The sequence below is a fragment of the Pipra filicauda genome, unplaced genomic scaffold, assembly GCF_003945595.2.
Source record: "Pipra filicauda isolate LSUMZ 115617 unplaced genomic scaffold, ASM394559v2 scaffold532_size348037_pilon, whole genome shotgun sequence".
NCBI lineage: Eukaryota > Metazoa > Chordata > Aves > Passeriformes > Pipridae > Pipra > Pipra filicauda.
Window position 1 is genome coordinate 96825 of NW_024104679.1, and position 23878 is coordinate 120702.

The 23878-nt window shown below is 39.6% G+C and overlaps 1 protein-coding gene across 6 annotated transcripts in view; it reads left to right on the plus strand.

The window, feature by feature from the left end:
• The first annotated feature begins 551 nt into the window (after positions 1–551).
• Positions 552–23878, plus strand: part of RPGRIP1L (RPGRIP1 like) — a 39766-nt gene continuing 16439 nt past the window's right edge. The window contains exons 1-15 of one of the 6 annotated variants that reach the window (XM_027715838.2): positions 552–973; positions 4139–4279; positions 5095–5239; positions 8468–8766; positions 10049–10148; positions 11215–11358; positions 12960–13065; positions 14311–14457; positions 15705–15778; positions 17550–17689; positions 19804–19910; positions 20101–20157; positions 21018–21197; positions 21844–21961; positions 23134–23586. In XM_027715838.2, the coding sequence (XP_027571639.1) occupies positions 4195–4279; positions 5095–5239; positions 8468–8766; positions 10049–10148; positions 11215–11358; positions 12960–13065; positions 14311–14457; positions 15705–15778; positions 17550–17689; positions 19804–19910; positions 20101–20157; positions 21018–21197; positions 21844–21961; positions 23134–23586 (2155 nt within the window). In that variant the 5' untranslated portion in view covers positions 552–973; positions 4139–4194. Of the gene's footprint in view, positions 1492–4138; positions 4280–5094; positions 5240–8467; positions 8767–10048; positions 10149–11214; positions 11359–12959; positions 13066–14310; positions 14458–15704; positions 15779–17549; positions 17690–19803; positions 19911–20100; positions 20158–21017; positions 21198–21843; positions 21962–23133; positions 23587–23878 lie in introns of all 6 variants that reach the window. The other 5 variants (XM_027715823.2, XM_039387142.1, XM_027715821.2 and 2 more) reach the window with 5 other exon arrangements.

Here is a 23878-nt window from a genome sequence, read left to right on the forward strand (position 1 = left end):
TATTAGTTTTCGTCTTTAAAGGGAGAGGGGAAATACGTTTTCACCCGGCGTGCAAGGGGCCGATCCACCCACAAAGCCGAGCCATTTTATTTATTTACAGCTCTACAGCAGAAAGAAAGGGGGGGGCTGGGTGGCAAATGCACAGCGCCAGCACGACGGCTACCGAAGCTTTTCACTATTTTTACCTTTTTAGAAAACTTTTACACGTCTCCGACGTTTTGCAGCGGGACCTTCAATCCTCGGTCCGGCCCCGCGCCAGCAGGGGGCGAGCGAGAGGCCCGAGCGTGAGGCGGCGGCGCGCGGGCCCCGCCCCAACCGGGCGTGAGGCGGGGGCTGAGCACGGACCTGAACCCGAACCGAGCGTGAGGCGGGGGCTGAGCCCGGACCCGAACCGAGCGTGAGGCGGGGGCCGAGCCCGGACCCGAACCCGGACCCGAACCGAGCGTGAGGCGGGGGCCGAGCCCGGACCCGAACCGGGCGTGAGGCGGGGGCCGAGCCCGGACCCGAACCCGAACCGACGTGCGGCGGGGGCCGAGCCCGGAGCCGAACCGAGCGTGAGGCGGGGGCCGAGCCCGGAGCCGAACCCGAACCGAGCGTGAGGCGGGGGCTGAGCCCGGACCCGAACCCGGAGCCGAACCCGAACCGAGCGTGAGGCGGGGGCTGAGCCCGGACCCGAACCCGGAGCCGAACCCGAACCGAGCGTGAGACGGGGGCCGAGCCCGGACCCGGACCCGAACCCGACCCGAGCGTGAGGCGGGGGCTGAGCCCGAACCCGACCCGAGCGTGAGGCGGGGGCTGAGCCCGAACCCGACTCGAGCGTGAGGCGGGGGCCGAGCCCGAGCCCTAAGCGCGGCTGCCGGCGGGGCTGAGCCCGAACCGCGGTCCCGGGGGGCAGCGGGCGCTCGGCCCGCACGGCGGCTGCCGTTGTTCCCGCCGGCAGTTGCCGAGGGAGCACCGAGGACGCGCCGGGCCGGTGAGTGCGGGGGGGCTGCTCCTCCTGCGGGCGGGAGCTGCCGAGGGCGATGTGGCGCCGAGCCCCGCGCGGGGCTGTGCCCGGCCCGGCAGCCGGCCTGCGGCGTGGCAACCCGAGAGGGGGTGTCAGACCCGCGGGGGCTCCTCCTCGCACCTCGGTGAAGAGACCGAGTGCCTCACGGCTTTAATCAAAAGAGCCCTGAGAGGCGGCCTGGGTTGCAGCTTTGTACGTAGAAAGGCCGCTGGGCTCGAGCGGGAGTTGCGTTCCTGTGCCCGAAGAGGTCCCTGCCCAGACTGGGACCAGTGCTCAGATCCAGCCTAAAACCAGTGCTCAGACCCTGCCCAGACTGAGACTAGTGCTCAGATCCAGCCTAAAAACAATGCTCAGACCCTGACTGGGACCACTCCCCGTGAGGCGAACGCCGCCTTCCCTCCCTGCTCCTTCCAGTCGTGTAAGGATTCGTCAGAACTGGCGGAGCTGAAGAAAAGTTTGGAAGGCACTTGTAAAATATATTAAAGGCAAGACAAGGTTGTTTTGATTTTTCTGTGTTGTAGTAGGACTTACAGGTCTGAGAGGTGTTTCTCCCCTCAGTCTACAGCAGAATATTGTGATCTTGTTTCCTACTATCTTCTCTCCTTTTTTCCTTTCCACCTCCCAAAAGTCACAACACTGCAGCAGATAATGTTTGGAAGATGATATGTGAAAGTTTATATGAGTGAATACTCCTTCCAAGTAATAAATGAGATTATTTTAGATGACAAGCCAAATAGAGTAAATGTTTATCTTTGAAGGAGTCAATAGAGAGAGAATGTAGGCTGGAAATACTTTGTATTTCCAAGGCCAAGGTAGACAAGGGGTTTCTCCTCCTTTTTGTTTTTTCCTTTTCCTTTTCTTTTTTTCTTCTTCCTTCTATCAGAGAAGTGGGACAGGATTTTGTGAGAAAAGCATCATCTTGGCCATGTCCGAGACTCAGGAAATTCTAAATCCGTATTGAAACAATTAAATGGTCACAGTTTTTAAGATTTCATTAGAAACCCCGTCCAGCCCCACTGGCTGAGAACTTCTGATAATTTAAAATCCGCAGTTTTGCTACTTTTGAATGATGCTGGGACAACAGTTCACTTCTGGGAGTTATACAGGAATTTGGACCTAAAGCATGAGCTTTGATACTCTAGTTTTAAGTATCCATCTCATTATGGTCTGGTCTTGTCTAACACTGCAAAGTCATATGCACTTTTTTTGTCAGATACTGGTGGTGATAGAACCAGTTTTTAAAGTAGTGCAGTATATAAAAAAGTTAAGGTTTCTTTAACTTTAGTAACTACATGTAAAATTCTTACTTATACTAGGTTAATCCTAGAGATATGGATTTTTTTTCCTCTCTTCATATGTGAAGTTCTGCTCTCTTAATTTTTGATTACTCTACAGTCACTTCAGCATTTGTTAATCTTTCTTGGAAATAAAACCTGATTTAAGTTTTTAAGGTTCAGCATGACGTGGATCTGGCAAGATATAAATACAAATTTATCTCTCTTGCTTTATTATGCTTTCTCTTATTCGAGGTACAAGCATATGTTGTTTTGGCTTTGTTTTTAAATGAATGGGTTTCTTTGATACTGAAGAGAACAACCATAGCAAAGTTTCTTAAGCAAGCAGGAAATAGTGAAAACCAGTAGTGTTTGCCTATGCCTGTTATTGTGGTGGTGGGTTTGAAGCTTGGTTTTGATAGATCACAAACATTGTGGAGTCTTACTGATAAAATATTTGTTTAGCTCTTGACATCTCTGAAATTTTCCAAAAACCTTTGTATTTTTTGGTTTGTCAATCAAAAGACAAAGACATCTACATTCTGGAAAGACATAATTGTAACATCTTCTCCTTGCTACCATCACGAACCAAATTTGGGTTGATTATCTAGGGGTTCTGGTTTCTCTTTAATCTCAGTTGCTGTAAAGACATTGGTACAGTGACATATAACATAAGGAAGCATTTGTTCCACAGGAAAGAAAAATGGGTCCAGGTTTTTATAAACAGTCAAAGCTGGAAATAACACTAAATTTTAGTGAAAAGAATTGAAAGCAAGACTGACTTGTTGGAAACTAAACTTCCATTAAAAACCTTTTTGTTCCTTTTGGACAAAGCCATAAGGACACCTGTTCATGACAGAAGACTTTACTAGCAGAAGGAAGGCATTGCTCTAGCAGCAGCTTTGATTAGGATAAAATTAACAGGTATTTCATGGAATGTCTGTGTAGCTTCTGTCCTCTGGTGCAGGTCTTTAGTAACATCACTGTTCATTTCCCAGTACATTCCTAGATATTTTTCAATTCACCAGGGATTTGTATCACCTCAAGAGTGTAACAACAGTGGGAGGAAAAGGCCATGCAAAGGACTTTATGTTTCTCCTTTTCTTGCTGTTTCAGCATTACTTGAATCTCTGGCCAGCAGCTAATTTTCTGCACTGGAAGACAAGAAAGAAACAGCAGTGGTTAACAAGTTTCTTCACATATTACTCTGAAACAAATGTAGTACTTTCTCACATGAATACTTTCCTAATCTCACTTTGTCATGTAACTAAACTTTCTGCTGCCTCAAGAGAGAAATGTCTTGGTGTTTATGAGAATCATTCCTAGGAGTGTCTCTGTCTTAAAAACTAATTTCTCTTATGACAATGATTGCAAGAAGATGAAGAGAATGGCAGGCATGGAAATGACTCCATAACCCCCAGTACCTTGGTTTCAGAGTCCCACTGAAAATGTGGAAGATGGCATTAGTCACCTACCAGTTGATGCCTTAAGCTTTGACCTGTCTTAAAATGAATAAATAGTTAAAAAAACCCCTCCAAACCCCGAACAAAAACCCAAAAATCTCCACAGGTTCCCCTCCCCCATCTATTTGGAAATATGGCCTTAGCCCAAAGATTTCTGAAGACAACAATGATAATTCTACATTTACAGTTGGAGCTATTGTGTAACAAAAAAGCTGTGTTTTGTCCATGGATTACAGTTAGCATAACATGAAACTTAAAAGTTCAGATTGTCCCCTGAGCAATCCAGTTGAGACAGGAGCATTTCCAGTCACGTGTGAGTTTGTTATTTCAGTGAATCTGCCATGGCTTTTGTCACTGTTTTACATGATGTGTTGGGGTTCACTCTGGTCTCACAGTTTCAATTGCAGCTGGAGAATCATTTCCTTTGGAGTTTGTTCCTGGTGGATAAGCCATGCCTGTGTCAGCTGATGAACCTGGGGGGGACCCAGCTGGGAGAGAGCCAGGTCAAACTCCAGCTGGAACTGAAGGACCACAAGGTTGGTGCCAGATGCTGCTTATTGCACTTACAGACTCGGATCAGTGGCTTTAGTTTCTTTCTAAAGATGCTTTTGATGTTCCCATTTGCAAAATTAAGTTCAAATACCATTCAGAATCTCAGTTAAATTCTGAAAGGTGCTGTGACCTATTCTATGTTTAAGTTGCTTGTTATAAGAGAGGAGCTGCTGTGAGATGCTAAAACCTGGAAAACTCCTTGAGCTGTAACATTCATCCTTCCAAAAGGCAAGAGAACTTTTTTGCTGAATTAAGGTCAAGGCCAGATCCATTCAAAAAAATTGGAACCAAAAGTACCACGCAATTCTTATATGTTACTCAGCTGCTGTTAGAATAGAACTATAGGACTTACTTTCAGAATTATGAGTTAACCCTTTCAAGCTTCAAGAGACTATGTTGACCTTGAAACAGATTTGAAAGCATCTTCATTGCAATGCTAATTTTATTTTTTCAGTAGTACGTTTGATCGTACTCGGTTGCTTGCTAAATTGTTACCTTTGCATGGTCTAGTAGATAATTTTTAAAAATTTTTCGGCTTGGGTTTTTTGGGGGGTGTTTTGTTTAGTTTGCTGCATCATTTGAACTCTTTTTTTAGTCTTTAAGAGGAAGGAAAAAGGAAGCGATTAACGTGCCAATAAATCTGAAAAAATTATCAGACCGATGGGAGTGTAAAATATCAAATGACTTGAAAATTGTCATGAATATTTTTTTTTTTCCAGTATTTCAAAGCGGGGTAGGCTTTGAATTACGTGCTGTTGAAGGTGTTGAGGGTAATTTGAAGTTGCCTTGCTTTGGGCAGAACCGTCGGCTGCACAGAGCGTGAAAGCTCGACAGGCCGTGTCGCGCATCAGCCGCGAGGAACTGGAGGACAGATTCCTGCGGATAAGCGACGACCACCTCCTGCTCAAGCAGCATGCAAACAGGCAGGAGGAGAAAATTAAAAGGTAGGGGGGTTAGTATTTTTATTTTAAACTTTTTTTTTTTTGCCCCTCAAAACGTTATTGACGTGTTGAAAGTCACGCTGGTTTCTCTCAGAGCGCTTTCTGATGCCGTGGGGAAAATCACGCCTTGGAATCCATTTCTGTGTTGGTTTCTGGTTGTCTCTGGGTATGTGAGATGCTTTTTGCAGTGCACCCTGTTAGATCTCCATGTACAGAGGTACACTGCTACCTGCTACTGTGGAGTTGGCACTTTGGGTTCCCAGCTGTGCTGGCAAAGTACAAATATAACAGGTGTTCTGGGAGTTGAAGAAGAGGCTGCAGAAGCCTAATGATTTATCAAGGGTTTTATTCTAGAATCAAAATGACCTATACAGAGAGATTCTGCCCCTTTTTTTGTCCCTGTCTGTTTTTTGAAGAAGCTGACTAGCATCCAGCCTTTTATCATTGAATTAGCACCAAAATATTTTTATAATCAGCTTAATTTTTATTCAGCATAATAGATAACTCCAATGAAAAAGTCCCAGGGAGCATGGGGAGCACAGTACCCAGTGTGCCCAAACATATACAAGCAACTTTAGGCTGATTATTGAACTTAGTGTGCTAAGATCTGTGTGTTAATCAAGCTGGTCTGGACTCTGCAGAACTGTTTGTGGTATTCCTGTGTTGCAGGAGGGCTGGTTACTCCCCAACCACTTTTCCTGTGTGTTCCCATTGTGCTAATTGCTAATCCAGTCTTGCTGCATGGGATCAGGCTTTTCAGCAGAAGCCAACAAATTCATCAAAGGGCAGCTGAAAATATTGCCTCTGTACATGAGACTGTTTCATACTTTGTTAAAGTCCAGAATATTCTTCCCTTACGGCTCAGTGTTCAGTGAGCCAGGATCCAGTAGACCAGCAGGACATAATTTCCATCTTTTCTGTTAGACTGTTGTCAGATATAAGATGATAGAGCAAATGAATTGTTTCCTTACAAATGGCTGTTCCTCTGTTTCTGTGCACAGCAACGTGGGCCATACCACTCCATATCCACTTAGGTGGATGCAGTCAGCATCCCCTTAGGTAAAATTACACATAATGTCCAAAATGGTAGAGCAAGGCACAGAAAATAAAAAATATAGAGTGCCAGAGAAAAATCTAAAGCTAAATCTAAAGCTAAATTTCTTCCTTAGCTTCCCTCATGCCAAAACCCTTGTAACTAGAAGTTTGGAATGAATTTCTAGTAGAATTACACTGAAAAAAACCAAATAAACAAAAAACCTGCTTACAGGCAAGTAACATTCTGTGACATCCTACTACGGATGTGTTTGGTTTAATTTTGTTCTTTCAAGTAGAAGCTTCTGTCCACAAGTATCCAAAAATCTAACAAGCCCCTTTAGACAAATTAAGTGTGTCCTTATTTTCAGTTTTCTTTCTGGGCTTTCAAAAATAGGTTCCCTGTAAACTGGATACAGGTCTGGATGATATGTGGCCAGTTTTGTGAAGTCTTGAACTTGTCTGTCCCATCAAAGCCACCCTTCTCCTTTTGTCCTTTTAAAGATAGATGGCAACCATGCCCTCTGTATCTAATTGTATTCTTCAGCTCACTGTTCCTTCTCTGAAGCACATTGGTCATATTTACCCAGGATAAAATTGAGTATGGTAATGGCAACTATTAAGTCTCTTTTTACAGAGTACCTTAAATATCTCCACTTATGTATTTTAGCCACTTTAGAAATGAAATATATAATTAAATCCTAAAATACTGGAAATTATATCTCATTGAAATGTTGCATGTTATTATCATTCTTTCAGTAGTCGAATGTTTTGTGGAATTGGAGCTTTTATAGTTTGCCCCATCACATCCAAAGTCTGTAACTCCACTTAACAGCATGCAGAGGTTCTAATAGAAGATCATGTGTTAAAATTAAGCAGCCTGTGGAGCAAATATGCCTCCTTCCTTTACTAACCTTAAATCTGTTTATTTGTCAGTTGTAGTGGGTTGACCTTTGCCTGATGCCAGGTGCCCACCAAGCCACTGTCACTGCCCTTCCCAGCCAGACAGGGGAGAGAGAATAAGATGGAAAACTACTTGTGGGTTGAGATGAGGCACTTTACTAAAGCCAAAGGCAAAGTTTGTGCACCCACAAGCAAAGAGGAAAATAAGAAGGTTTATTCTCCCCTTCCCAGCAGCAGCCGTGTCCGGCCACTTCCCGGGGAGCGGGAATTCAGCATGCAGTGGTTGCTCCAGAAGGCAAACACTGTAAAAAACAAATGCCCCCACTTCCTCCTCCTTTCCTTAGCTTTTATATCTGAGCTGATGTTCCACGGTGTGGAATGTCACTTTGGTCACTTTGGGTCAGCTGGCCTGCTTGTGTCCCCTGCCAGAATCTTGCCCTCGATTGGTGGGGGAGGAATGTGCCAGTGCTGGTGCTGTGCCAGCCCTGCTCAGTAGGAGCCAAAACACTGGGGTGTTATCAACACCTTTCTAGCTCCCAGTGCCAAGCACAGCACTGTGAGGGCTGCTGGGGAACTGAACTGCAGCTCAGCCAGACCCAGTACAGCTGTAAAGCACATTGCTGCACAGTGCTTTCACTTACCTGCAGAGAGTTCTTCACAGGCAGTAATAGTTATACCAAAACCTGGCTTTATTATTGTGAGAAATAGAAACCCAATCGGGCAATTTCCAATCAGAATTTATTATATGATAAAAGCAAATTCAGCGCTGGGTGATCAGGGAAGGGGTTCAACAACTCCCAATGCCTGTCACACCCAAAGAAGACATTTGTTCTACATTTATTTCCAGCTACTACATGAATATTCATTATACATGAGTATAAACATTACACATTGTTAGGTACCTGGGTATAAACATTACACATTGTTAAATCAGACTTTCAGCAGATGTTCGCTTGTTATCTATACAAAGTTATACATTTTAAGAAAGGTGCTATTATCTAGCTAACTAAACAAAATTCTCTCACTATAAATCCTACACAAGGTAAAAGAGGGGTAACTTGTTTTATCTCTTTATAGGGGCCCAATTAAGTTTTATGACTTGTTTTTCTTTTCTCTCCAGGTCATATTGACCTTACACTGTTTTCTCTTAATCAGCTCGAATCATTTTCTCAGTTTATCACAATTATCCAGGTTCTACGGTGAAGTCTTCACAGTGATCACGTTTCTTCCAACAGAATACTTTTGATGCTGAGTTTTCACGTTCCTTTTCCTGTTTTTTGGATTGTTTTCCCCCAGAATGACCACCAAGTTAATGAGGCTTGTTAAGGACAGAAGAAAATCCGAGCAGGCAGGTGGTGGGCCCAGGAGGCTGGGCCAGGCCCTGGAGCTGGAGGAGATGATGGAGCATTTGCAAGAAAGAGTTCGGGAGCTGGAGAAACAAAACGAGAACCTGCGCAACAAACTCATTTCGACCAAGCAGCAGCTGCAGATCCAGGGCCACAGGCCCTGTCCCTACAGCCACGTCCAGTCCCGCGTCAACTCCGGGCTCAGGAAAGTCAGCGAGGCTTCCGGCACGCCCGAGCACGCCAAGAAAGGTACCAGCCACACTCCTCCCAAACAGGGAGCTCACAGGCTGCTCCCGAGCCTCAACCTCAAAACACCTTCAGTGCAGGTCAGAAAATCCGCAGAGCAGTTATCCAAAAATAAAAAAAACCGCCTGGAAAAATTCAGGAAGAGTTTAGCTCTGTGAGGAGGCAGGAAAAAGAAATAAATATGTCTTGCTGTGTCTGCTTTGTGTTTGGCTGATTTAAAAATACCATGGAAAGCTCATCCAAAAGTCCTAGTCAGGTATGGATTTTCAGTAGATACTCTCTGGTTTCTCATCACTTTCTTTATTGAGTGCCAGAAACACCTTGATTTGAACAAAAGTAAATAAAAACATATATAGTCTAGGCATATATACAGGCACATATATATGTATATCACAATTACCAGTACCTTAAAAATAATACTTTCTTTATTGAGTGCAAGAAATACCTTGATTTGAACAAAAGTAAATAAAAATATATGTAGTCTAGGCATATATACAGGCACATATATATGTATATCACAATTACCAGTACCTTAAAAATAATACTTAGAGACCAAAATTCAAATTAGATCAAGGTAACACAAATGCAAAGTAGGTAATTTTTTTCAGGTGTTTGGGGAACTGATGGTCTCGTTGTACTTTCAACCTAAATGAGTCCCTTTTGGGGACTGAGGGATGGCCTTAATGCTGTGTTTGAAATGTAGTGCATGCTTTGGTCCCACCTCAAAACTTTATTTCTTCTTGTTGGAAAAAGAGAAGTAGAAAAATTTGGAGAAACCATTGCTTTTGCAGTTCTTCCTTAGTTAGTTTCTGACTTTTCTTCTTCACTAGGGGCTTAGGATTCTTCTAAAGAACACAAGAAAATTATTTGCACTGCTACTAAAAATGGCCCTTTAGTTGCCTGTCTGGGTGAATGACTCTTGTGATTTTGCAAAGAAAATGCTGACAAAAACCAATCACAATTCCATGTTCCTGTTTAGTAATATTGATATTGTTCTTCTGAGAAGACACCACCTCTGCTTTCTGACTTTGAAAGTAAAATCTTCTAAAAAGACCTCTCAGGACATGTTTTTAACACTTAACACTATGCTGTATCACCCATAGTTGAGATTTTACAGCAGCTGTGTTGTAGATACTCTGTTTCTTTCCATGTGAATTTGATGTAAAAATACTTTTTATGGCATCTACAATAGAAGTTGCAAGTGTTTGTACTGTATAGAGGTTGCTGGTTTGTTAAATGCTTTTTCATGCAACGTGACAAAAATTTATCTTTTCTTTGTTTTCAGGAATGAGACTTCAGAATTTAGAAGTGAGATCATCTGACCTTGTGCTCCCAAAATATGGACAGAGTCTGCTTGAGGATTCAAGGGCTGAAATAAGAAATTTGTATGATTTTCATATTATTTATTTTCTGTCACTATTATTCTTAAAACTTATGGTTTTCTCGAAGAGGGAAAAAAATACATCTTTTCAGAAGTTTTCACTTCAGAAAATAAACTGAAGTGGTTGGATCTGATAACAGTAACAATGCAGAAATGTTTTCTGATAAGGAACATGGAGGATTGGTTTGTAATCCAACTGCACCTTTGAACTGAAAATAAACCCTTATAACATCCCTGATACAGAGTTTAATGAGCAGATAGGTGCTATATAGGCTGGAGAAAAGGTAGTTAACATCTAATTTAAAGATACTGAGGTCTGATTAGAACATTTTTCTTCTCTAAAGTATAGGTTTTGAAATCTGGTTTTCCAAAAGCTATTTTAGCATGTTTCTTTATTCTCATAATGATTTAGCTAAATTGGATTTAAGACATCATCTGTAAATGCTATACTTTCAATAAATGGGCAAGCTAAGTATAGAAATATATGAATTAATGTGCAGTCATATATTTTGTGCTCGGAGTTGTGTAAACACAAAGATTTACTGGGATCACAGGAAATCATTGCACAGAAATGTTTTCATCAATTATTTTTTAAATTGCATTTACTGCATAAATCCCAGTGTTTAAGACACATCTTTTGGGTGTTTTTTTTTTGGTGTAAATTTACCTATCTCAGAATAAAAGCTTAAAAATTACTTTAACTGCTCCATCCATGGAAGATCTGGTAATCCTTTGATAGCTAGTCCTGGTGGTTTGCTTTTCAGAAAACACTTGGTACTGATAGATTAGAGGGAGGATAATTCTAATATAGAGTAGAAGACAGCATGGACAGTGTTTTCAGCCAGGTTCTGCTAAGCATTGTTCAGCCCACATAAACATTTATTTTGAGAGTTTGTGTTGTGTTTTCATAGTAATTTAAACTCTCAAGCCTCTGTTGTGATGCCTGTGATTAAGAAATATAAATTTTGCTGAACACTTAAAAGTTTTAGCTCTGTTGAGCATTCATTAAAAGTTTTTCCTTTTCTTAAATACTTCCCTGCTTTTGGAATGTAAGATGTTTGACCTTGCAGGGAGGCTGTGATTGACTCCCAGAGGAAACACATTGAGGAACTAGAACATGCCAGAGAGATCCTCGTGGGTCAGCTGAGGAGGAAAGAAAAGGAGATTGAAGACTCTCTCCTGAGGCTGAAAGAGCAAGGCACAGCAAGCCAAAGGTACTGGGAAAGCTGGGAAGTTCCATGGTGGAAGCACTGGAAGAGCTATGTCATAATCTTTATATGTAGCTGTGGAAATTACTGCTAAATTACTAAATTACTGTAAAGGAATAGGGGCTTCATCCATTTTTTTCCCTTTAGTGAAACTAAGTCACCAAATAGCCATGGGTACTTCTGAGCAAGGAGATAGTCACAGTAAGAAGTTATAATGTGTTTTTCATAAATAAACAAGTTCATAATTACCATGTTGGAGAATTCATTTCCAGCTGATACAGATTCAGTCGAAGTTCAAGTCATAAAATTTTAATCCTTCACTATTAATCCTTATAAAATTTTAGGTACAAGCTCATATGGGCAATTGAATGTTCACTAATACTCATTAAGAATTTGGAATCTACAAATAGTAGTAAAATATTGGCCCTACTGTTGCTGAAAGCATTGGGATACATTGAACTCTCCAGCACTAATTTTTAGTATGAGAAAGTGGCACTGCTTTATTCCCAGTGCTGAGGGCAGGGGGGGCTCCAACTAGATGCACACACACATTCAAAACTTCTTCAGTATTTATACATCTTTAGCAAACAGAAAATAACATTCATTGGTTCTAGATGATATTATTGTCTTCGCTAATTAGTGTTATATCTTCTAATGGTTACTGGTTTCTTGCTTCTCATGCTCATTAGTCCACATTGTCATCCTTTTTATTATCCTTTTTCCAGGTACTGTCTTTGTTTCTTCTTTTTCTTCTGGTTTCTTCAGCATGTCCTCAGAGGGCTATAAGCTGTGCCTTCTTTGTGTCCAATTTTCAGCAATACTTCTCTCCCCCAGGGTTTGTTCATTGAAGCCTCTGAGGGTTGGTTTAGCAAAACTTCAAAGTTTCAGTGATTTTTCTGAAGCTGTTCTAACAATAGCAGTCTGTGGAAAAAAAACCACCTTTGCTGTGTGCTGGCTAAAGTGAAAAATTACACTGCTTATATTTAATACATTTTTTTTTAACTTTCTGAAAAAATGAAAGTAATGAAAACAATAATTTTCTCTTCCCATACTCGTGAAAAGAACGGGGTTGAGTTGCACTGGTTTGAAGTAAGGAAAAACACTTAAATATTTTTTAAAACTTGGAATTCTTTTAAGCATCCTTTCTGTTAAACAGTACATTCTCAAATTAATCTTAGGATTGTAAGAACATGGATATTAAGTGATTTTCATGTAGTTAAGACACACCTACAGGTTGTTTGAGTACCAGCCTTAAGGTGTTCCAGTATAAATTGCTAAGGCTTATTTTCTTAACAGTGTTTGACAGGTGGAAACTGTGAATACAAAATGGTATTCTGCTGGCACCAAATACTTTGGATGGTGGGAAAGAAGTGAATGGAAAACAAATAATCTCTTTAGGTGTAGGATTGTTTTCTCTTCCTGTCGTGTACAGTTCTGTACAATAAGCAAAGATGTATTGATTGAAGTTGCTGTGTCATCATGCAGTGGAATGTTTATCTCCCTAAATTCTGTAGTATGGTTTACAGAAGGAGAAATTAATTTGGGTATTACACACGAAATCTTCTTCCATATGTGTTCTCATGAGGCATTTCTTTTTAATTTGGAAGGCTAAACATTCAGGACAACGTGGAAATGATCAAGGTCCGTAAACAGCTGGCTGAGAAAAGCAATGCTCTTTCAGCTATGGAAGGAAAATTCCTCCAGCTTCAAGAGGTAAATGCAATTTGATCAGTAACATTCCTATACTCCTGTCACATTAACAGGCTAAGTGGAAAAACAGATTATACACAATTCTTGACAATACCGAGTACATGAAAGTGAACCACACATTACATTGCACTCAAGCAAATTTTTAGTCTTAATTTCTCTTTTTCAGAAGGGTCTTAGTGATTTTATCTGCAAAGTCATCCCAAGCAGATTATGAAGAGTGACCTGGGTTGCCATTAGAGATTCCTGATCATTTAAAGAGAGAGCTTTGACTTAAATGTACCAATTTACAAAAAGAGGTACCAGACCCCTCTCACTTTATCAATCTTGGGTAAAGTTGGGGAGGTTTGGCTCTTTTGTTCTCACATTAGGGTTTAGCTTCCGTTCATATGTTTGTGGAAGTTATTTTAAAGTGGAAAATCATGTATTGCCTGAATGCCTCTTCATTTCAAATTTATAATCATTTGGAGGGAGGGATCTTCTTTCTGTTCCAGGAACGTTCCCATCTTCCTTGGCAAACATTATCTTTAAGAGAGAAAGGAAGAAATGTGGAGGGATATGAGAAGAATGTAAAAACATGATTTTTAGGGTGTCATTTTTGAAGTTATTTAAATACAGTTCACAGAGCAAGAGGAGCCCTGAAGAAAGACTTAAAAATTTATGAGTAATAGACTTCATTAACTCTCTGAAATAAGATTGACTGCTAATATTATTTATTCTCTGTAACATTTTTCTTACTGAGAAATGAGATATTTCATTTCTGAAGATGAAGTTAGCGATTGCTTTTTCATGGTTTTCTTTTTCTTTTCCAGTCTATTCAGGCTGCATATGAACATAAATAATTTGTACAGGGTTCATACTCAGCTGCTCCATTTAACTACTTTGTAGGAATATATATGGAAAAAATGAAGTTAACTTCTTTCTGTCTACAGTCATTAATCTGTACTCACATATATATTTGGCATAAGTTCTCAATCATTTTATTAATCAGGAGGTGAGCCTTTGGACTGTTTTGTCTCAAGTCATAATTTTAATGTGATTTACATTGAAATTTTTAATGAATGAGGATTTATTAAAGGATTGTGGAATGTAGGCAGTATAATATTAACTAAGATTCTGCAAATAGAGGCTCTATCAGCATTAAAATTGGTTAAGTGTGCCTTACTATAATCCATTGAAGTAAATGAAAATGTAAAGGAAATAAAAAGTCCTTTATTTATTTTTATCCTGTATACTCCTTCCTTCTCATAGAACCTGAAGAATTTGAGGACCAACCATGATGCTTTATTAGCCAAAGGTGATGAACTGAATGCACAACTTAAAGAGGAAAGGTTAAAGTGCTTCCATCTTCAGAAAGAATTGCAATCAGTAACTATTTCAAACAGGAGGACAGAAGAGGTGAGATTGTGTTCAAGAGATCTTGAATCTGCTTTAGGTAGTACATATAGATAAGGGAGAAGTTAATGATGGGATACTTTTTAATTTCAGAAATGTGAATAGGCCATTCAAGCACATTTAGAAGATTGACCTCATTATATATATACTTTTATCCCATTAAAAAGAAAAAGCTACTGCTTGCATTTTATAGAATTGTGAACAGCACCTGATCCCTGTGCCACATAATCCCTGCACCAGTGTCTGCACAGTATTTGAGGTTAAACCATAGGATTTTGTGTCAATTCTGATACTGAACAAGTGTGTTGTTAACTGAAAAAAAAATCATACTTGCTTTCTTGAAAATGTATTGCTACTTTATTAGTATTCTTTCGACCTGATTTAATTACAGTAGTAATTAAATGTGGTGTTACGTCTGATTTAGCAGTTCAAATCAGTCACTTCTATTACTTTGTCTAGAGGCTCTCAGAAAGCAGTGTCATCACTAACAGTCATCCAGATTTAGGGCTGAAAATCAGGTGGTTTATTCCTCATTCTCTTCCATATATGAAGAGTAAGAGTCTACAAGCTTACTTGTTCTTTCTTACGTTTTGTAGCAACTTAAATTTAATTTCACATATTTTAAATGTATTTTACGTGAACCAAGTTTACCAGGATTATCTTACAGATATTTCCTCCAAACCTTCAAACTGTTGTAATGCATGTAGGTGTCTTCCCTGGTTAAGGTGTCTCAGAGCTTTACAATCATATCCTGCTTTAGTGAGTACTTTGAAAGCAAGGATGTGTTGTTTCTATAATGGCAGTAAAAAACATTAATTATACAAAAGTCATACAGTAGCTAATACTAATAGTCACTTACTGAAATGGAAATTTAAAAAAGGCTATAGATTTTTATGTTATTTTACATAAGAGAGAATGTGATTAGATACTGTTCCACTGCAACAGTCTGAGCTGCACAGAAACAACAGGAAAAGACTGTTTAGGCCAAATTTAAATCCATGTGGTGTTACTTTGAAGCTTCTGAGAGACTGATGTGGCCCCTGAGGTTGGCTCCACTGGTTAGAACAGAGTGCTGAGAGTTGGGCTTGGTGCTCCTTGTGGGGCCCTTCCAGCTCAGAATATCCTGTGATTCTGATTCTGTGGAAAAAGAACAAATAACAGCCTGACAATGCATACAGATTATTAACTATTTGTCTTCACACGTTCACTGTAATTCCCTTTTGTGCTGAAATGATCCTTCTCCATGATAGTTACAGGAAAGAATAAATTATCTAGAAAAAGAGAATGAGCTCTTGAAGGAAAACTATGATAAGCTGCATAATAGGTAAGTTATGGGTTTTGTAGATAAAAAACTAGATCCCTGTCCTGTTGAATAGGTCTTCATACACTGTGCTGGAATGTGCACCTGCATGTTGAGTGTGCACACGTGGGAATACTGTGATAAACAAAGAGTTTGTTATCTGGTAAAAGCAAAGCAGCCAGCTGGGTGACAGAGATGGGACCAGCTGCCCAAATCTGCACACACACTACAGGGTACATTTAGTATTTACCTTAGCTACTTCATGCATATTAATTATATCCTAGACATAGACATTCTACAGGTTTTTGCTAAGTATTTAATATCTGGGTTTTCTTACAGCTAAAGCTAAAAGTTATCTCTACAACCAGTCATAATTCCTGCATCCTTGGACAAACAGGCACCTAAAGATTTAAAGTTCTACTATATTTTATTCTTAGGACAGCAAGGAGGTTTTAGGCCTCTTGACCTTGTAAGGGTGTGTTTTATTTCTTTATGGGGGTGTAATTAAGTTTTACAATCCGTTTATTTTGCTGTAATCACCCCTTTGTTTCACGAATCACAGTTCTTTATTTATCACAGTATGTTCATGCTCCAGTTTCTCATCTCAGGAGGTGTGTTTGGACCCTCCTGTGGGGCTCTGGCTGTGTTTCATCTCTGCTGTTGAAACGGAGCAACTTTTCCTAATGCTCTCCAAGTAGTAGGTTATACTGCTTTGAAAAAATGTAATTAAAAATAAGTGAGGCTCACTTTGTTTTGAACATAAACACAAGAAGTTCTTTATTATTTCTAATAATTTTCTTTAGAGTTATTATTGAAAGAATACATCCAGGTAGACATATATTCCATTAGGGTTGTTTTGGCCTTTGGGATTGTTCCTTTTTAATTTTGGTTTGGTTTTTTTTAACAAAGGGGTGTTTGAACTTTTTGTATGTTCTTCCAGCACTTCTCAGTGAACTTACAGAAAGTCTGATATTTGAGAGCTTCTCCAATGTTTATTTTTGAGAGGTGGTTAGTTTGTTTTGGTAATAGCTACCATTTCACAGCTATTGGTAAAGAAAAGAAGTCACTCTAGTCCATTGCCACAAGCATATTAAAATGACCTTCAAATAAACCTTTATTGTAAAACTATGTGATTTTTTTTTTACACTTAAAGAGGTTTAGAAAATAAGACACATGTCCTAGAGCTAAGAATTGCCTCAGAAAGCAGGTAAAATGCTTGAAGTCTTTTCTCGTATCGAAATTATTTCTCCTTTAAAAGTGTTTGGCTTGTCAGTGTGATGTCTGTCCAAAAAATACCAATGACTGAACACAATGTGAGTGATATCAAATTTTGTTTATAGTATTCTTACAATATCTGTTACACCTCTTGTACTGTCTGTGATGAAATTAAAAGTTAAGGCAGTAAAAAACTGATTACAAATAAAACATTTTTTTCCTTATAACAGTTGTATAATCACAATATTTAGGTTTTTTATAGAGGTAGTTGATGAGTTGTCTCTCAAGTTAATTGTGGATTTCTCCAAAGTTTGATCATGTTATAAATATTTCTGATGATCATTTTTTTTTTCTCCTCTATCATCATGGAGAAAAATCACTCTTACTAACAAATCAACTTCCAGTCTTTTTGTTCTCCATAAATCACGGTGAGATAAATTAAGAAGATGTTTAACCAGATGAATTTATGTTTCTGTTATAACACAGTCATCTACAATATTGCTTTTCTTTTACATGAAATGACCTGCCTTTCCACACACTCCCATTTCACTGTTGGTTCCTGCCCCATGTGTTTTATCAGTGTCTTCAGCCTGCCCTACGACCAGCAGTGGAAATCAAAGGAGCAGCAGCTGAAACTGCAGATTGCCAAGCTAGAGACAGCTATCAAGTCTGATTTAGCAGACAAAAATGAAATCCTTGACAAGATTAAAGTAGAAAGGGGTATGTTTCTGAAAAATACATTATTTTCTCAAGACATGAGACTGCAGTTGAGGTATTCTGCCCAGAAAAGGGTAGTTTCTGTTGGTGGTGGTTTCAAAGCTGCCTTTTAAGTGTACATTTGCTCAATATGAGTATGTTATGACTATTTATTAAATACAAAAATTGACCCAATACATATTATGTGCTGAATGAGGCTCATATAATTTCAGCTGTATTCATTCTTCATTTGTTTGGTTAATAATTACTCTTTATTCAGTATTTCTTACAGAAAAGAGGCTTATCTGACAGTCTCTCTCAAGTTATAAACCACTCTTCTGTTTACTGTACAAAGTTATTGGCCCCTGGTGATGTTTAATTGTCTTTTAATTTTATTAATTCAGAATTTTTTAATATTTTCAGTATATACTAATTTTTATTTACAGCTTTGTACATTTGCAATAACACAGTTTTCTTATAATCTGCTGAACAGATTATTTCATGTGTTTTTCCCATGCTGTAGGACAAGTTCTGGTGAATATTTTTAAGAGCTTCCAATCTTTTCTTTTTTTATCTCAACACTGTGATATCCTGTAGCAATATAAGGTTTACAAAAGAAGAGCACAGGCAGGAGGAATTGAAAATATTTAGTTTAGAGGTGATTCTTCAAATGTGTATTTTTAAAAGGTGCCTCTCCAGATTCTCAACAGGCTGTTCACAATTTTGAAGTTAGTGTTTTGAGCAGCAAGTGTGAATGAATATTACAAATGTGTACAAAAACTGGAGTTCATGTTAGAAAAAGAGTGGACTGAGCTTGTTGCTGTTACCAGAAAATCCATGGTGAGACAGAATTGCTTGAGGAGGGGGATATCTTGTCTCATCCTTGGAAAAAGTGCCAGTTCAGATCTCAGTTTATATTACAGGGAAAAGAAACATTATCAACATAAGGGGCCATTTCTCTCTGTGGGAGATCTCCAAACAGATACAGATCTTTCAGGTTTGTTATCTGGGAGGATCTGGAGGCCTCAATTGCTATCTTCTCTGGCCATTCACAAGGCTTATTTTAACTGTTCTCTTGTTTGGTTTAGCCCTTAGTGTTTCTAATTACATTTTCAAATGCATTGCATTTTCCTCAATAACTGTATAGAATTAAAACCTTGCTTTGGTGACTGTGTGTCTGAATTCAAAGTGACTCTTGTGCAGAATCCTCACACGTGTCAGGCTACTGAGTATAAGAGCAATGGCATTACAGGTGTTTCATTTTTAGTAAAGATGTCAATATAGAAACACTGGAAAATTAAAACAAGCCTTGGAACATCTCAGGACCCTTGAGACCAGCATCTCAGCCTCCTGTTTCCAGATGAATTCAAATTCATTCAGATTGACAAAGAATTTTATATCCTCTCTGTTCCCCTCTTCCCTTCCTCCCCCAAAACAGAAAGCTGTACTTAGTCAGGCATTACCTCTCAATTTAGAAATAGAAAAAGTGTAGATTTTTGACACTGTAGGTTCCCTTTTTTTAATCCTTCCATGTATGAGATGTATTAAAGAGGAATAGCTTTCTGTTCCTGTCTGTGTGATGGTTAATACCAAATGTGGTGTTTTAGGAATGCTATTCCCCAATTTAGTGTTCCCACCAAACCGTCCAAGCCATGTGCTGCTGGCTCCCCTCTCCCCCTTCCCCTCCCCTGGAGAGGAGAATTGGAGGCACAAAAGGCCAAGATCACAGGTTGAGAGAAGAACAATTTACTGGAAACAGCAGTGGGACAAGAAAACAAACAGCAACAACCCCAATATTAATGCTGGGGTCCAAGAGGTCAATGATTCCCACCTGTGCTCCCCACAGAGGACCCCCACAATCCCGACCATGTCCTGGGAGAAACCCCCTTCCTGCGTGCCCAGCAGGGCCAGGAGGTGGCACAGAATAACCTCAGGGTCCTGGCCATGCACCTCCTGCCTGCTGCAGAAATGAACCCTGGCCTGGCAGGAACCAGCACCCAAAGATTGCCTCAGACAAAGTACGTTCGGTTCTGCATTTTGAAATTAAGTTTTCATGCATCTATTAATATGAAAAAAGCCAGTTTAATTTTTTTTAGCTATGCTGAATTAAGCTTAATATTTTCTTCTTCCATATTAAGACCAAAAGGAAAAGCTGATGCAAGACAACAAGGACCTGCAGTTATGTTACCTGGAACAAAAGGAACAACTAGATGATCTGAAAAATCAAGTGAAGTTTTTGACCAAGGTGAACTCTATTTCTGTTTAGAATATGAGGCAAAAAAAACCCTCTATGTTTTATGCATAGCATGAATACTTCCTGGAAATAAAAGAATGCAGAAATAGAAGTGTTTGGTTATTCATGCTGTCAAGCAAAGTGGCATGTCTAGTGAGAATGTATTTCTTTGATTCCCATCTGATGCCATCTTTCCCTTAAGTTTCAGGAAGGTGATGTTGATGTGGCAGAACTCAATGAAGCTCTCTTGCTTATAAAGGTAATTTACAGAGCATGAGCCTATGAGGAACTAGATGATCTGTAGGATCCCTTCCAGTGCAAACCATCTAGCAGTCTATATTTTGCATTAATTCTATTATTTTAAATCAGATTCACAACCGTTTTTCTCAGTTAAACGACTTATCAGGCCATTTTGTTCTTCCTATAATGTTTGTTAAAAGCAGTTTTGTTCACTAATTGTGTAATTTCTGCGAGCAGACCATAAGCAGGGAAGTTCTAATGTGTGACACAGCAATGCTTAGCAACTTCTCTCTGTTTATTGAAACAGAAAACCAAAAATACTCAGAAAATTTGCAGCAAGTTTCCACTGAGTGACTTACATTTTATTTTCTTGAGGAAGTGTTTACTGTAAATATAATCTTTTTCTGCAACAGAAATGCAAATGATAATTATATAAGGATAATGAAAAAAAGAAAGAAAAAAAACCACCAAAAACCCCTCGATGAAAATTAAAACCCCAGCATTAATAACAGAAGTAATGTAGACTTGAGAATAATAATTCAGATTTTATACATTCACTGAAGCAGGATTATTAATTATATAAAAGGCAAATATATGAACAAGTTTGTATCTTCATTGGATAGACAGGAGTGATTGCTTCTGAATAGCTGATGTGCTTTAATTGGTGCCTGGTAATCAAAAGATTACATTGCTTAACACAACCCTGACACTTTCTAGTCTACCTCGTTCCTATTTTTGTGTGCTCAAAATTTATGAAGTTCTGCTGACTGTCTTCTTGTTTTACCACAAGTATATCCCAGTGTTGCATTTAGTCAGGCACAAATAGGTCCAAAGCTTTTGCACAAGTTTGTTCTGGTAATTTTTTTGAACTTGCTCCAGGATCGAAAGCAGCAGAAGAACGGGGACCCTCTGTTTTTGGAAAAACCAGAAGATGAGATCCATAAAGATTCAGAACACTCCATAAGGGAGCTGCAGTTAACACATGCAGAAACAGTGCAAGAACTTGAAAAGACAAGGAATATGTTAATTATGCAGCACAAAATTAGCAAAGATTACCAGGTACTAAACTCTGCTTACAGTGGAAAATAACCTGATAATGGCATTTTAACATTTGTGGCTTTGACACCTGCAATAATTAAGACTTGCAAATTCAGCAAGCAACAAAGCCAGCCTGTGCATAGGGAACTGAACATAAAATTTGGTGGTGTTGAAAGCATTGTTTGAAAAAAACCTGAGGTCCCAATGAATATAATTGTAGTCTTTTAACTCCTCCTGATCAGAGCCCTCAAGCTGTGCTTTCTTGGCATTATCTCTGAGCTCTTATCAGCTCCTCACAGGTAAGACAGTAACTGTGCTTATCTGATAAGCTTCCCTTTCTGCTTTCACTCTCTTCTGTGGGATTATTGCAGATCATATTTTGACTTCTCATTCGATTACTTTAAGTTTAAAATAACAGACTTATTAAAGAAACTGTTAGGAACATTGTCCTGAAAGAACAGCTACTCTGTTTTTCTGAATAATGTGTTTAGATTTTGCTGAAATTAGAACTGATTGCTGCATTGATGTATTAAAAACTGCTGCATTTTTGGGTGCTGTAAATGTTTTTACCTCAAATCTAACTCTGTTTTAATTTGTTGCCAGAAGCATTTGCAATATCAGTGCAGACAAGCCTCAAAAGTCATTTTTACATGAATTTTTTTTTCAGACTGAAGTAGAAACAATGACTAAAAAGATGGAAAGGATACAGAAAGAGTACGAGTTCAAACTGGAACAGGATGCCCACCTTCTTGATATCAGAGCTGCCCGGATCAGAAAACTAGAAGGTATCTTTATTGGACTCAGGGATCCTGATGAGTCCTTTCCAACCCACCACATTATATGATTCTTCTCTAATTTTTTTTTTAATATTTTATCTCTTGTAAATTACTGTTGTAAATCTGTTCTTCACTTGAAACACTTTTCCATTCCTAAAACTGGTAGAAAGGTTAGTTCTTTCATGGAAAATTATCTGTGTACTATTTTATTGACTTCAATGACAGTTACTAATCAAACAAAATCCAACAAAGCAGATTATGCTGCAGCTATTGCTGAATAAGAATAAAATTACCAGACTTTATTTTTTTAAGTAAATCATATGTTTATGGTCAGCCTTTTGTTTTGCAGCCCTGTCATTACAGAATCACTTCCTGTTGCTAAAAACCCTGAAGTCATGTTATAATATACTGACATATTATTTCAACAGGATGAATTTCAAATAGTTTTTTAATGACTTCACTGTGTAAAAAGGTGCATAAGAAGCCTGAAATAGAAAATCTTGCAAACCCTGATGTTGTAACAATTCTCATGTTTTGTCTTCCAAGTTGCATCCCCCACATCATGGTTTATGTCCTGGCTCTGTAAGCACCTATTTTGATTTCACAGAGTCACAGAATCTTAGAACAGCTTGGTTTGGGACTGATCTTGAACACCTGCCACTGGCCCAGGCTGCTCAGAGCCCTCTCTGGCCTTTGTTAGCCACATGGTAACCACTGACCACCCGAAGCTGGGCAACATGGGAGGGTTTGGCTGAGAGTTCTACCCACTCAAGATTTAACACATGTTAAAAGTCAGATGTATGGTTTCTTTCCCTACAAAAACATGCATCTTAAATCTCTGGTACATTTGCACAGTGATAGTTATTTTGAACAGTGCATCAAACTTCTGAATTCTTGCTTTTTAACTCCTTTATAACCTGATAATAACTGTTAGGGGCCTGTGTCTATTTTTATGTATACTGAAGCAGGGCCACTGAGAAATGCTCTTGATTGTTGTCAGTGTTCTCAGTGAGCATTAGATGTATGATTTAAAGTGTGATTTCTTCTTTTCGGTAGTGCCTTTAAGAAAGTAACATTGTTCATAGAACTGAGTTAGGCTTTTATCCTTTCTACTCAGCCATTAATTATATTTGATTTTTAAAAAAGACAGTCATATTATAGCTCTATTTTATCTGTTGCAGCCCAACTAAGAGATATCGTCTACGATGCAAAATCACCTAAGTCCAGACCAGAAATATCACCAGGTGATCCCATGGATGGATTTGTTGAAACTATTCATTTAGAGAAGGGAGAGAACCTTCTTGAAATTCATATCAGCAAAGTGATCTTCTCTCCTGAAGCCATGCACGCTTTCGGTGACCAGGAGCCCGCAACCTTCTGTACTTATGCCTTCTATGACTTTGAACTTCAGATAAGCCCAGTAGTGCGTGGGGGTGCCCCGTGCTATGACTTCACCTCTCAGTACCTGGTGCAGGCTGACGACACCTTCTGCCACTACCTCCAGCACAGCAGCGTCCCCCTGGAGCTGCACCGCGCCTGCGGCGTCGAGTACCAGACCCTCGCCGCCTGCCACCTCAGCTGCCAGCAGGTCCTGCACAGCAATGGGAGGATCTACAGCACAGCACATTTAGTTGGTAACTCAAATGGCACAGAGTGTTCTAGCTGATGCCCTGCTGTAAGTGGGAGCCGTGTGCATTTGGGCAAAAATTGAATTTGCGTATTACTAGTTCCAAAGGAGAAAAACCCGAGGTTTCTACAGAAGGCTGCTTTCTACAGAAGGCTGGTTTCTACAGAAGGCTGCTTTCTGCAGGAGGCTGCTTTCTGCAGGAGGCTGCTTTCTACAGGAGGCTGCTTTCTGCAGGAGGCTGCTTTCTGCAGGAGGCTGCTTTCTGCAGGAGGCTGCTTTCTGCAGGAGGCTGCTTTCTA